At 37.0% G+C, this 14,072-nt stretch overlaps 2 protein-coding genes across 2 annotated transcripts in view; one reads left to right on the plus strand and one right to left on the minus strand.

Annotated features, from left to right (window-relative positions):
• Nucleotides 1–2,055, minus strand: part of LOC135224362 (uncharacterized) — a 102,656-nt gene extending 100,601 nt beyond the window's left edge. Inside the window, exon 1 of the mRNA XM_064263303.1 lies at nucleotides 2,038–2,055. The gene's annotated coding sequence lies outside the window, so the exon portion shown is untranslated. The remainder of the gene's footprint in view (nucleotides 1–2,037) is intronic.
• Nucleotides 2,056–4,648: 2,593 nt separating this feature from the next.
• On the plus strand, nucleotides 4,649–12,955 carry LOC135224365 (uncharacterized). Its single transcript, XM_064263309.1, is given in 11 exon segments — nucleotides 4,649–4,789; nucleotides 8,376–8,824; nucleotides 8,957–9,098; nucleotides 9,194–9,368; nucleotides 9,485–9,641; nucleotides 9,956–10,117; nucleotides 10,688–10,890; nucleotides 12,196–12,284; nucleotides 12,377–12,405; nucleotides 12,408–12,533; nucleotides 12,699–12,955. Coding segments are annotated over 10 exon segments (1,692 nt in total). The 5' UTR covers nucleotides 4,649–4,789; nucleotides 8,376–8,406; the 3' UTR covers nucleotides 12,890–12,955.
• Nucleotides 12,956–14,072: the final 1,117 nt, after the last annotated feature.

A 14,072-nucleotide genomic window follows, 5' to 3' on the forward strand; every position in this document is an offset into this window, starting at 1 on the left:
TTAACATAGACTAAGAAAATTTGTGTTACTCTACCAAAAAAAAAAAAAACTTCTTCAAGATTTACATTTCAAGACTTATTGTACAAGGCTACTCAGGCCAAGTTCTCCTGTTCAGTATTTAAATGAAACATCCTTCAAATGCAATGTCAACGAAATCTATGACTATATGAATCGCAAGGAAATGAAATGGGTATGACTGAAAACATATGTACAAAAAACAGTAACACTCTATCAATGAGAGTATTTAAAAAATTTTTAGAAGAAAACCTGATAAGTACAATATACATCAAACAACCCACAGTAATCATTACTCAACAGAATGAAAAGTATTGAGAGCAATATGAATAATGAAAGGCGGCCTAACAATTATGACTATGCTATTCAGAATCAAGGGATCTATTAAGAAATTGTACAACATAAACAAATGAGATGGAAATTATCCTCCCATAAAGTGTATTTAGTCTTAACATGGTGAGGGTAGGAGATTAAGAACTACCATCCCTTGCAGTTTCCTACATTATGCTAAGTTAATAGTGATCCTTATATTATTACATATTCTCCCATTAAATTTTCTCTTAGAGTAAAATGCAAAACAATGGGTCAACACTGTATTTTTTCACTACCTCCAAATGAAAAATGTTATTGAATAAGTTGATCAGTTTGTCTGAAACACATAGAAAAGCACTTACCCAATAATTTACAACAAACTGCTGAAAAACAATTTTACGGTAGAAAGTTATCCGATGTGAACAGTCGTCACATAGCCACCTAGGCTACTTCCCACGGTTCTTACGACATCTATATTGTGGAACCCAAATCACCTGATTACTGTCATGGGAAATTTAAACTCGTCCAATCATATGCCCAGTTGACCTAGGTCACACCCAAGGCCTACCAATTTCTTAAATTCAAGCAATCATAACAGCATGACATAACTAGGTAGGCTATGCTACCAATACTCTGATCTAGAGTCAGCCATTCTTTCCCATTTTGTCACACTAGCACTATTTCCACCAACTTTTTCTGAGTTTGTCATCGACTTTCCAAAAAAGTCAACATCATTCTCTACTCTGGTTGTCACACACATTCTTCTTTGTACTGTGGTTGACATCAAAACGTGTAAACAAACCGCCTCGGTTGTGACTTCCATGAGTGTTAAAACAAGTAGCCTATGCCTTTTAACAGATAGCCATCTGTAATATGGGCTAGTGGGTCATGCTACCTATTATGTGTTCAATGATGCTATTGGTTCAGTCCTGGTTAAAACATGAAAATGAAAGCATTATATATAGTACCTAGACTAGTAAAGGAACTGAGCATGCAAGAGGAGCTAACCATGAAGAACTGATGCCCAAAGAACAGTTCATTCATAAGCATTGTCTCTCTTTATAGTAGTATCTTTGACCAGAGCTCTCCATCTTTCTTTTGATGACTTTAAACTGCGCGCTCTCCAAGATGTAAACAAGCAATAGGCTTAGCTACCTATAGGTAAGTCGACAGTAGCATGGGTTGAATTTGATCTCTAGGTAGGTACCTAGGCCTACCAGTTCCATTTCACGTTCTAATGGGCCAGTGTTTAGGGTACCAGCCTTGGGGATGAATGTGAAATCATAAAAGACGGTAAGTTTAGAGTAAAATATCGGGTAGGTAGTTTACATATCCGCTGACAGAGTCCACAGCTCCTTAAACTAGGATGATCCCAAATTTTAAAAATGCATACTACCTACTACTAGAGCTAAGAACAAAAGTTGTCTAGGATTCCAAAATCTACCCAAAAAGTCACTTAGGTAGTATCCGACCAACTTACGGCAATTTGCCATCAGCCGGGAATCGGTTTCAATTTCTAGGCCTAGAGAGGCTATGCTTCCTAGGTAGATAGCTAGGTAGTGGCAAGAGGGAGCTGATCCAGGTGCCAGGTTGACTTCCAAGTAGACTTAAGGCGCTGTCACATTAGTGAATTTTTCGTGGACTTTTCATGTTTTGATGACAACTTTCTGGTGTTGTCACAAATTTTGAAAATGATAGCTACCTAGGTACCTAGGCTAGTAGTAGTTGCCGAACTTGGGGGTTGAGGTTGTAGGTATCTAGCTATTCTTAACTTAACTTAAGAATCTTAAGTTTTACCTTCGAACTAACCGTTTTCTTAGTTCATTGAGTGGTAATTCTGGTAGATTCATCAACTACCGAAAAAACTGTTAATTGTCTACTTACAAAGTTATCGAGAAAGCTATTTTGTCGACATGTCCTTTTCAATATTGCGCCTTGATTCGAATGTATTTACTCCTAACACGTTCTACCTCGCAAAATGAGATTGTCGATTATTGTCGGCGGTGAACGATGTCATTCATTTAGGTAGAATATTAAAAACACTGATATCTTCACTTGTAAAGAATGTACCAAGTTCCCTATTTTTTCTATGGCTTTCAGCCCACTTTACCTATATTGCATATAATTAGGTTTCATATAATGGAGAGGAAAAAAGTATTTCAATTTTCGACCTGTCCGTTTTAAAGACGGGCAACGAAGCAGTGAAGAAACTGAACTGTTACACAGAATCACTGATAAATATAAATATATATATTATATGTGTGTGTGTGTGTGTGTGTGTGTGTGTGTGTGTGTGTGTGTGTGTGTGTAAAGTAAAATTAAGCGGAAAATATAAACTAAAATTTAAACAGAACAATAAGTGAAAACATGAGGTTACGGGGTACCGTAATTAGCAAAACATAAGAAAGAAAAATCGGTGAACAGCGAATCACAATTTCAGATTTTTTAACGTACATCAAGTTTGTAAAATACAAATTAAAAGGCGAAATATTTATACATATACAGGAGGCATTGGGTCACAGACATAAAAAGTCCAGAAGGGTGAATTCGAGAGTTAAGGTAGTGGCATCTTTGGTCATAAATCAACTCGGAAAAAAATGGCTTTGTCTTGTACAAAGAAGTGTTATTATAACGTACAACAGAGTTTGGAACTCTAATGCAAGTATCACTGGGTTACAGAGATGCACAAGAATCTAGAGGAGAGACAGTTAGTCTGAAACACCTAAAGATTTCTCGTCGGATTGGATTTAACATTCTTTCAGCAAAACAGAAAACACCTCAAGAACAGAATTTACTATATTTGCCCAATTCTTTAGACTCTTTATGCGTTATAAGCTTACTGGTGAACTTGAAAATAGTCTCGACATATCATAGGGTTATCGTTAACCTGGGCCTATATTTTTATGCATATAGCTATCTCCTCTGAAAAAAAAAAACTCACTCGAAGTGCTGAATGTCTTTAAAACGTGAAAATGAGAGCAATTTTTACTTTCATCAATTTTCTTTATTTGTGACACATGGAAGCTTATCTTTAGCTGATTGCCTTCGTCTCCTCTTCTCATTTTCTGTAGTATATTTTCCTTTTATGCACCTTAATCCTTAATGTGTTTTATTTCTTTGATCTCTCTCTCTCTCTCTCTCTCTCTCTCTCTCTCTCTCTCTCTCTCTCTCTCTCTCTCTCTCTCTCTCTCTCTCTCTCTCTCTCTCTCTCTCTCGTCATCGCATTAAATTTTGTGGGTTTTTTTATCAGCTATTTTAGAGCAAATTTTCCTTTCCGCTTTAATTAGTGCATGGGCGAGAAACCATTAGCGCTTCAAGGGATTTCATTTCTAATTAGGTAGACGGCGAAAAAGAATCCTACTCTCATTAGTGTTTGCCTGAACAAACCAAGCGCATTGTCTGTTACCCGTTAATTTCTTTGCTGGGAGATCAAATTTTTGACCTAAGGATTAAATTAAATATATAATTGTCTTTAGGATTCACACACACACACACACACACACACACACACACATCATATATATATATATATATATATATATATTATATATATATTTATATATATAGATATATATATATATACTATATATGTGTATATATAATATATTATATTCTATATTACGAAAAGACACATATAACACACACACACACACACACACACACACACACACACACACACACACACATATATATATATATATATATATATATATATATATATATATTACGAAAAGACTAATAACCACGCATTTTAGGTTTTATTTGGTTCCTACCTTGATTTGTAGAAGGTGGGAACTATGCTGATATACTAGCTTTCGTACCTGAATCTCGATATATGTATTTGATATATTCGCATGATTTTTAAGAAAATGATCATTCACGATTTCCATACAAACAGTAACTAACATAAAATTTTATTTGGAGGCCGTTTAAGCGTAACTTAAGATTTTGATTTTTGTTAAAGCTCTGTCGCATGTGCAGTCTTCCTTGTTGTGTGGGGGGGGGGGTGTAAATTGCTCAGTGATAAACTAGGCTCTCTCTCTCTCTCTCTCTCTCTCGTCTCGTCTCTCTCTCTCTCTCTCTCTCTCTCGTGTGTGTGTGCGTGTACTATATATATAGTATATATATATATCTATATATATATATATATATATATATATATATATATATATATACATAATTTTGAGTCATAGGAAAAAGCACGACGGAAAAAAATCAATTCGATATGGAAGTAAATTACCCAAGTGACAAAACTGTGGCCAACAAGACCATTAATGACGTTGTTTGACACCAACTGTCTAGCAGTTCTGAAGACGAAGGTGACAAGGAAGGGGAATTCAGTCTCTACTTGGCCGTCTAGAGACCGTGTACTGAATTTTACTTTCGTCTGTAATTTCTTTTAGTTCATTTTGTGGTTAGGTGTTTAAAAATGTGGGTCTTGCTATACGTTGTGATTTTGTGCGTGAGTATTCTCGGTTGGTGTTCCTTTTTTGGGGATTACTTATGGTAGGCTAAATCGTTGTGTATGTGAGTGCACTCGGATACAGATTTAATGTTTTGTTCTGTATCCGTGAATAGAATTATGCTGTAGTTTTGCTAATAAACTGTTTACGATGTACCTTTTTTTAATTCTTGGTCGGTAGGCCTACATTCAGGATGGCTAAAATCTTTCTTTTGTGAATTGCTAATTCTGGTTTAGCTGGCCCTGGAAGAGGACGGTTTACCCTTGTGCGGTAGCTAAAGGAAGGAACAAAGCTAACTGCTAAAAACTATTCAGCTAAAGGTACTACGCGACGGACATGTCCGTTTATTAACTTGCTGTAGGATTTTCTGTAGACAGTCTGTGGGACTCTCTAATACATTTGACGTTCAAAGTTTATTCGGTGCATATAGTAAGTCAAATCCATACTTATCATAGCACTTTGGGTGGCAGACTTTAGATAAAAAAAAATGTGCCCGATCAACCAGTGGGAGAGCTGTTGTGGAATTTTTGGGATGCTAATTAGGCGTTAAAGTATTCGAAGTGCAACATGACAACTATAACTTGTAACCACATGTACCTGGTTTTTTAAAACAATACTTTGGTTTCATAAGCACAGAAAAATAAGTTTAATTCATAACACATTTTCAAAATTGCCGTAGCGTAGATAGGCAGCCAGTGAAACTCAAAACTGTAGGTCGGGCATTTCTTTGGAAATTGCAGTTTCCTTTAGTATTTAGGTTGCATAAGAATCTACCGTAATTTTCTGGGCGATCGAATATAATTAATCCCTTGGGGCTTGTACTAAACACGGCGAAATAAATATGACGCCCCAATCCCTAGTGGCTTGCAGTATTCGCGGGAACGTTCCTTGCAGTTCGTGCGGAGTTGTCTAGAATTGCCCTCTAAACTTTTATTACTCGTGACATTTGAACGTAATCACCACTGTGAATGCTAGAATCTTAATAATGCGTCGGCAATTCAAGCAGCTTTATCTTGCAACGTCTACAGTCAGGTGTAAGATGAAACTCTATTCCAGACTCAAAATATGCAAGCAGCAGATTCATCATAGCCCTTTCACACAAAAAATAGAGCACTAGTGTTGTGGGAATGACTTTAGTAGGCTACATTAGTAATATCGTTACCAGACTACAACGTAACAATGTGCTTGTTAGAGCAGCGTTTGTTTAAGTAGTACATAATTTCATTTAATCACACTGAGGAGGTTTCGAATGGTTTGAGGTATAGGGGAGTAATATCTAGTGGAAAAAGTTCGTTAACTCTTCATTTTCAGATTAGTATATACAATGGCTTTTAAAAAAAATACTAGACCAGTTTTATACAGGTTTATTAGTTAATTGTTGACGTTCTATAAATTCTCTAAAATCATGTACTTAAAGGTTTAACGTGGCAGCTGAATAATGGAGGACGACGTCTGCGCAATAGGGTCAACCCTACAGTAACTTCGAAGATTACCTGTTTAATCGTTAATAATTTCGATAATTCAACGTAATTAATAGAAACTTTAAATAAAAAAGAAAATATTGTTACATCGCGGTAATGAATGATAAGAGTTCACTTAAATTAGTACGTATTAATTTGGAGTATATTTAGTAACTTGAGGATAATAGAGAATATAATAGCATCCAGATTAGTCAAGTTACCCTTACATTAAAAAAAATATCTAAGGCCATGCAGATCTGTTCAAAATAGTATCAACGAACCTTGAATCGACTTGGTTATCTAGCGATTTTACTTTCATGTAGATATTCTTACTAGTGATGTTGGTAGATTAGGCATCCCTCTGAAAACGGAAACTTCACTTTAAATTTTTTCACTTCGTTTGGTTTTATGAAGGTACAGCCCTCCTCAAGGATGATTCCTTCTGGCGGGTTCTTGTACGCTAACAAAATAAGGTGGTGCTTATATTTTATCGTATTTTAGTCTTCTCTCGTAAATATCATAACTCCTGTAGAATTCTTTTTTAAATTTGCTTTTTTGTATATTCTTCTCTCTTAAGATGCACATTCACTCGGCTCTCTAAGAGAAACTGACGTAGATTTTAAGTGCATGCTTTTTTGTATATTTTAAGATGCACATTCACTCGGCTCTCTAAGAGAAACTGACGTAGATTTAAGTGCATATTTTTTGTACCATTGATTATATTTTATTCTAAATAGAATTTAGACCCAAGGGCCAAGCACTGGGATCAGTGAGGTCGTTCAGCGTTGAAACGGAATGGGCTGTAAAAGGTTTGAAAGGGTGGAACAGGAGGAAAATCTCGCAGTTGCACTGAAACAATTTTTAATAAAGGGTGGAAAGTAAGTTGGAAGAGAATATGGAAGGAGGTATAGTATAACGAACGAAAGGGGTTGCAACTAGGGGCCGAAGACACTGCAAGGAGCCTTAAGTAATGAGGTACAATACTGACGGTACTACCGCACTGCTGGGACAATTTCTTGGGAGATATTGATCAATTACCTGGGTTTTGATAGCTGTTTACAGGGAACTGTGGAAAACAAACTTTGAAAATGTCCCTGTGTTCATTTTGATTAAATTTTAATCTTCAGTAATTTTCCGTCGAGGTAGCTATTAACTGTAATAAACTGGTCAAGAATGTTGACAGGTAGTTAATACTCTGGTCTCTTCAGGTGCAGAATGTCGAAAAAGTTAAGGATATCTAGGGTGCAATACTGCCTTTAGTTCTGTAAACAGTGATGAAACAGTACTCTGTATCAGGAATAGCTTCATAAAATGAAAAGTGTATGGAGAAAGGTTTGGTTAACTTTTTGTAGCTTGTCTAGCAGTTTTAATTCTTTGAGACTACACAAAATAACCAATAAAAGGTTGCTCACATTCTCAAATACTAACTTGATAAATAGGCAGAAATTAAAGGCGTTGGGCAGAGGCCATGTCTAGATATAGCTGGCAACTGTACTTTGAATAAGGTAGTCATTGTCATTGTGGTGTAGGAGTTTGTCCTTGATTTAAAACAAATGTTAAAACTTATGGTGATATTAGTTTTATAGTAATGGGAATAGTCATGGTTTTAGGCAGCTGCTGTTGCGAATTATTAGCTCCAAAATTAAATTTAATCCAATGGGGGCTAGAGACCAGATCCGAAATAATTTTCCTTGGCGTTGGGTATATAATTTTTTTACTGGGTTTGAAGTGTGCATCAGGTTGAAGGTATTTTAGGAGATTCCATGATTTGGTAAAGAGGTCTACTTGGTCTGTTTGCAGGGTTTCGCATCCCTGAATTAGTTTAACATAACTTAACATATGCCATTTATGTGCATCTTAAATATTTAACATGCAATTTTGTGTAACAAGCTGTGGAGGCATACAAATTTTTATAATTGTGCATTAAGGTTAAAAGTTGATTATGGAAAAACCTTTATTTTTAGGTACTGAATTATCAAGGAAAATTAACTATTTTCAGAGGGAAAAGTATTTTTTCAGTGGCTACAGCAAAGACAGTAAATGAGTCACTAGTACTAGATTACTGCCCAAAAACTTTCCTGAAGTTTCATTAGTAAAATTTGTGTATTTAATGTTATCTTGACAGAGGTGCGTCCTAGCAGTGCCCCCGCCCCCGAATGTCCATACCCATAACCAGCAGCCCCCGTTTTTCGTGTCGCCTGGTGCACCACCCCAACAGAATGCTCCAGTGGCAGCGCCTTTGCAGCAACAGTCTCCAGAGGCTCCAAACGCAACAGCTGCTGCCAGCAGAGGAGGAAGATAGACAAAAGCAGCAAAGGCTGCATCGACCGGATGAAGAAAGCTGGCAGCAGCAGCAACAACAGCAACAGCAGCTGTTACTAAGGCAACAGCAGCAGCAGCAGCAACAGATAAGACTGCAGCAGCAACTGCAGCCGCAGCTACAGCCACAACAACAAATTAGACCGCAACAGCAGCTGCAGCCGCCGCCACCACCACCGCTGCCACCTCAACAGGCTTCTCCGGCTGCTGGATCGCAGCCGTTTGGGGGTTCCAACCAGCTTCCATATCCAAATGGTATGTTTTATAATTTTATATATAGGAATATTCTGTATTCAATAAAAAGCTTAGCGGAATATCTTTGTATGTTGGTAAAATAACTTTAGTGTACAAGATCGAATTAAGATTTAATCCTTTTGACAACCACAGCTATCCCAAATGTAGTTGTTCGACCACAACAGACAGGGGGGACTGCAAGCACTGATTTTAATCAGTTGTCTTTGGACGGTCGAAGGAGAGTTGAGGATACCCAAGTCCAGTGTCTCAAAACCCACATGAGCGTTACTTTTAGGTAATGTTTTAATTTGAAGTTTGCTGTAAAGAAAATGTTCATGTCTTGGACACTAAATATTTAGCAGTGTATTTGTTTCAAATTTAATTTTACAGGTTTTCCGAGCCGTTCAATGGGTACATTTATCCTCACAACCAGTTCAATAAATGTTTGCTGTTCACTGGCCAGAACAACCTCGAAGCAAACCTGAAGCTGAAACACGGCAGCTGTGGGGATCAAGAGAATAGGATTGTATATAAAGGAAAGTCGTTCCTGGACCCAGTCATAGAGGTAATAGTTCCCTAGATTTTCTCATGAAACTTAGGAAGAACGTGGCTAGAATAATGTGGCTCTAGATAACGTAATTGAACATGACATAAGGACCATTTTTTGTATTCTTGATACAGCATCGTCTGATGATCCAATGGGATAGGACTCTAGTCAGCGAAGACGACTCGTCAGTAATAGTCAGGTGTGACAGACCTGACGACTTCAACAAAACCATTGAGTGGAAATTTGGCACTAAGGAGCTATCAGCTACTATTGAGAGAGCGCAGCATCCTGGTGGGGTTCCTCACTTAGAGGGAAACTTGATCATTTTTCGATAAATACCAAATATCAAACGCTTTCGTTTAAATTATAATGAATGTGATGAATGTTAACTGGAGAAAGCTATTCACACTTAATTTTGTATGTTTGAAATTCTATGTTGTGCTTTGTTAGTATTGATCCAGGCACAAAGCTTGGCAGTACACTTTTATATCAAATTTTTATTATGGCATTGACCAGCCAGTGTGTATATTTTGTTAACTGTCTAAACTTGGGTGGTGAATTAATGTAGCTGAACAAATAAGTGACATGAAATTGTTACTCTTAAGGCCCAAAAATGTGGATGGAGATTCAGAAGGGGGAGGGACCCTCCGCACCCCCTCTGGGAACAGATCCAGTTTATATCGGTGACGTCCTGACTCTGGTGTTTACTCTTACTGACAACGTTTATTGGTTTGATTCTAACATTTTCTCCTGTCATGCCTTGGATGGTGAGTAAACTGTAAACACTGAAAGATTGCTTTGATTGTTCCTATTTATTTTCAAAACTTTTGCTTAATTCAGATCTTTATCTATAAAAATCTTTTATTAATGTCCAGTGAAAGTAGTTTTTGTATTAATGGTAGTCTGATGTTTTGAATCTGAGATAACCAAGAGTAGGATAATTAAGTTTTTTCTTGCTCAGGGGATAGCTGGAGGTTTTTAGAGCTTAGATTTTAATACGCAATAAATCCAGTTAAAAATTTTTTGATCTGTGGGTGTGCCTTGGATAATTTGAACTTTGTACCGCGAAATTCTGGCTCTTAAACACCTAGGTGGTGTGCATCTGTAATGTGTTGTTACCTGGACTAGTTCTTTGTAGTGCCCGTTTGGCCAATGGATTTATTTAATTCATAGCTTCTTTTGTTATGTAACCACCTATCTGACAAAATTTTGCTTAAACTTAATTTTTCATGTGTAGACATTCTTCAGCATGCCTCCTCGAAGCAATTACAGCTGACCTTTGTGTTGAGGACAGCCAGACTTAAAATGGTAATCTTATCATTGAATCCTCTTAACAGGAGGACAAGAACAATCTCAGGTTCAGTGGGATACAAGTGAGGGTGCCAAACAATTATCAGAGTCTAAGAGGGACTTCGCAGGACAAACCACTGTTATTGAGAATGGATGCTCTGTCAAACTGTCCCTCTTTTCTCACTTCAAGAAAGAGAGGAATACTATGCCTAATGGAGACTTGGTCACGCTAAATTATGTCTACTTTAAGGTAAGCATTGAAGGTTTGATTGACCTATTGTACTAATGTAGTAGTACTGTACGTATCTGTAAAGCAGAATGCTGAATTACGTTAACTAAAGGGTAAAAGTGTACAGTACTGTATTTTGCCCTAATTTAAAGGTTTATAGTTTTAGGTATATTTTCAGATAATTTTCTCGTGTAATGATCGAACTATATTGGGTTAAGGTGCCAGAATAAACAAAATAAACTATAAATTGTGTGAAATGGGGACAGCAACAGACTTCCGTTAACAGAAGAAAGTATGAGTGTTCAGTTTAACTTATTCTTCTTTGGTGTCCGAGGTATCTGAAGAAGTTCACGTAACTTCTCACGAGAGTAGACTGATAATTTGAATTAATACCATTGGTAATAGCTGGTATTCGTTGAGGCTTGAAGGGATGTCACCCACTTGGCCAAACTCAGCCAGGCAGCACAACTTTCTTTGGCTGGCTAACACTGCAGAAAATGCTGAAGTGCTATTATCATGACTGCTGCTGTTAACTGATTTGTTTAGATTTGCCTTGGTTGTGGTTTATGGTTGTGACTGGAATGATGCCTTTAAGTTATCAAGCAATATTCTACTCAAGTACAACACACAATTGGTATGAACCCTTCCCTGGCCTGGCTGTGCTCTGTGCTTTCTGAAATAAATTTCCAGTCTTTGCATACCAACCTCTCCCAGTCTTTGCATACCAACCTCTCCTGATACTCTCATCCCCCAGAAGGCTTCTGGTGGCATTCTAGGAATTCTAGAACGTTGGATTTGCCCCCATTCCTCATGTCTGCCAAAGGTTCCCTGCATGTGTACTCAGTGGATCCCATCCCATTTGGGCTAGCCAACCACCATCTAACCTCCAGAAGAAATTTAGATGAAGGCCTGGAAAGCTGCCCCTCTACAGGAGTTTCTTAAGGTATTCACTCTGTTGGAAGTGATGGTGATTCCAGGATAGTGTTCTGGTAGTGACCAAACGTTACTTTGGCATAAGTTTAGACCTCCAAGTGTACCCTGGAGTCTGGATGATCCATTTTGCTGCCCTGTACCCACTTACATGGGGTGTTACGAAGGTAGATTCTCTGCAGCTCTGTTTGTATGATATTGGTCAATTTGAAATTTCCTTGCTTCCAAAGTACGTGTGTGTTCTCATTTGTTTCGGCCATGTGCTAGTTGGACCAGGAGTGCCTGAACATAAATTTGTTCTTGATCAGTTGTGGTTTAGTTTAGAGCTTGAACATTATCCACTGCTTAAAATAACTTTAATAGTCTGAGATGTGCTCCATATTAACTTGCTTGTAGGCTTTCAGATTCCCAACTTCATTGAGAGTTGTACTGCAGTGTGATGTACAAGTGTGTTATAAAGAATGCCCAGTTCAAGATCCTTGCAGGCAAGTTTTGAATTCAATTTTAAAATTGAAATACCGACAGCTTTTCCAGATAAGGTAGAATTCACAAATATAATTTATCTTTAAACTTGCAGTGAGGGATTCCATCCAAGATTAGCTGAAGAGAGGAGCAGAGACGAAGAGAAGCCAGAGCAAGTGCATCTCCTGATGCTCATGAGATTGACAGGGTAGAAATGATTAGAAGCTTGCAAGTTCTACTTAGGGATGAGGCAAACGAAGGTGGTGAACACAGTAAGTAAATTAATTTTCAGTAAATTTGTCCAGCCATGGCCTAACTAGGAAAAAAGTGCTCGGACTTAACATTTTGGAATTTAATTGTACTAGTACTTATATTGCTGGATACTTACAATTTATTATAACAATTTATTATAAAATCTAAATTTTCAGGGATACCAGGAATCCCAGTGACTTCTCCAGTTGTCTCAAGTGCATTGGAACACTTTTGTTATTCTCCTACAACATACTATGGTACAGTTATTGGCCTGGTTTGTGTAATAGTCATTCTTGTCGTAACACTAGCTGTGGTGTGCTTGAAGATTAGAATGCATGAAGTGTCATTCTTTACTCCAACTAAAAGTTGCCAATGAACCGAAACTTGTTATAAGGAAATTTAAGTTTTTAAATTTTTTACTCTAATAAATTATAGTATGTTAGTTGTGTATCCATAACCTGCTCTTTGGACTTTAGTTTAAAAACTAAAATTTTTCTTGTGCATTTAGATATTGGCAGTATTTTTTGTTAACAATTAGCCAATATCTTAAATCTGTGCAGAACTTGGAAATAAGTACAGAACTTGGAAATAAATTGCAAAACTTATGAAATAATGGAACACACCCCTTACTCAAAATGGATGCAATAAATTGTGCAGTCTGTCATAAAAGTACTTTTGACTTTACAACGAAAAATTAGACGCTAGTTTCTTGAAATGTCGGGCAGATCTTGACTTTACATTTCTGCAAATTTTAGCACCAAAAAACTTAACCCACTGCTGCATTGGGCTAGTCACATTCGATGGGACATGGTAGACAACTATGTAATCTGTAAAGGAAAGGCAGCCAAGATTTTTTTTAAAGCTTTTACAGGATTAGGCTGATAGTCAATTTATCCAGGTTAACAAAATACCATAAATTCTTTTCATGAAGCTGAACAACAAGTTACCCAGAACAATTACCTGTTAGTGCCGATGTAAGAACCATAAATTATAATTACAGTTCATATTGTAGAAACCTCGTGACAGATTGATAAAAAATTTTCATTAAATGTAGTTTTAATGATGGATGCAGAAAGGTTGGTGGTTGGCACTAGTGTTGGGGGTGGATGTAAGAACAGGAAACTGCACAATTTTGTTTTAAAAGTTTTGGATTGTGATAAAGGATCTGAACATTTTGTAGGTACCATGCATTTAGAAAAACACTTCTCTCTAATGTTTGTAAAGAAAATATAATGATTCTCAAACTGGCAAAGTACCCTTAACTATATTATCCTGATGTATGTGGTTATCAGCCAAAATACCAAAATTAATCAATAAGAACTTCTTGCCTAAATTCAATGGTTAAAGTAATCCAGAAAATTAAGGAGCAATACAACCATTGAACCTTTGTGTTCCTATTCCCATTTTAAATTAGTACCTCGAGATACGAAATTAATCCGTTCAGAGGCGCCCTTCGTATCATGAGGTTTTTGTATCTTGGACCACATTTTACATGTAAAATGGCTAATGCGTTCCAAGCCCTCCAAAAACAACCCAGTAAATTTCATAATATAGCTAAA

The sequence above is a fragment of the Macrobrachium nipponense genome, chromosome 12, assembly GCF_015104395.2.
Source record: "Macrobrachium nipponense isolate FS-2020 chromosome 12, ASM1510439v2, whole genome shotgun sequence".
Lineage (NCBI taxonomy): Eukaryota > Metazoa > Arthropoda > Malacostraca > Decapoda > Palaemonidae > Macrobrachium > Macrobrachium nipponense.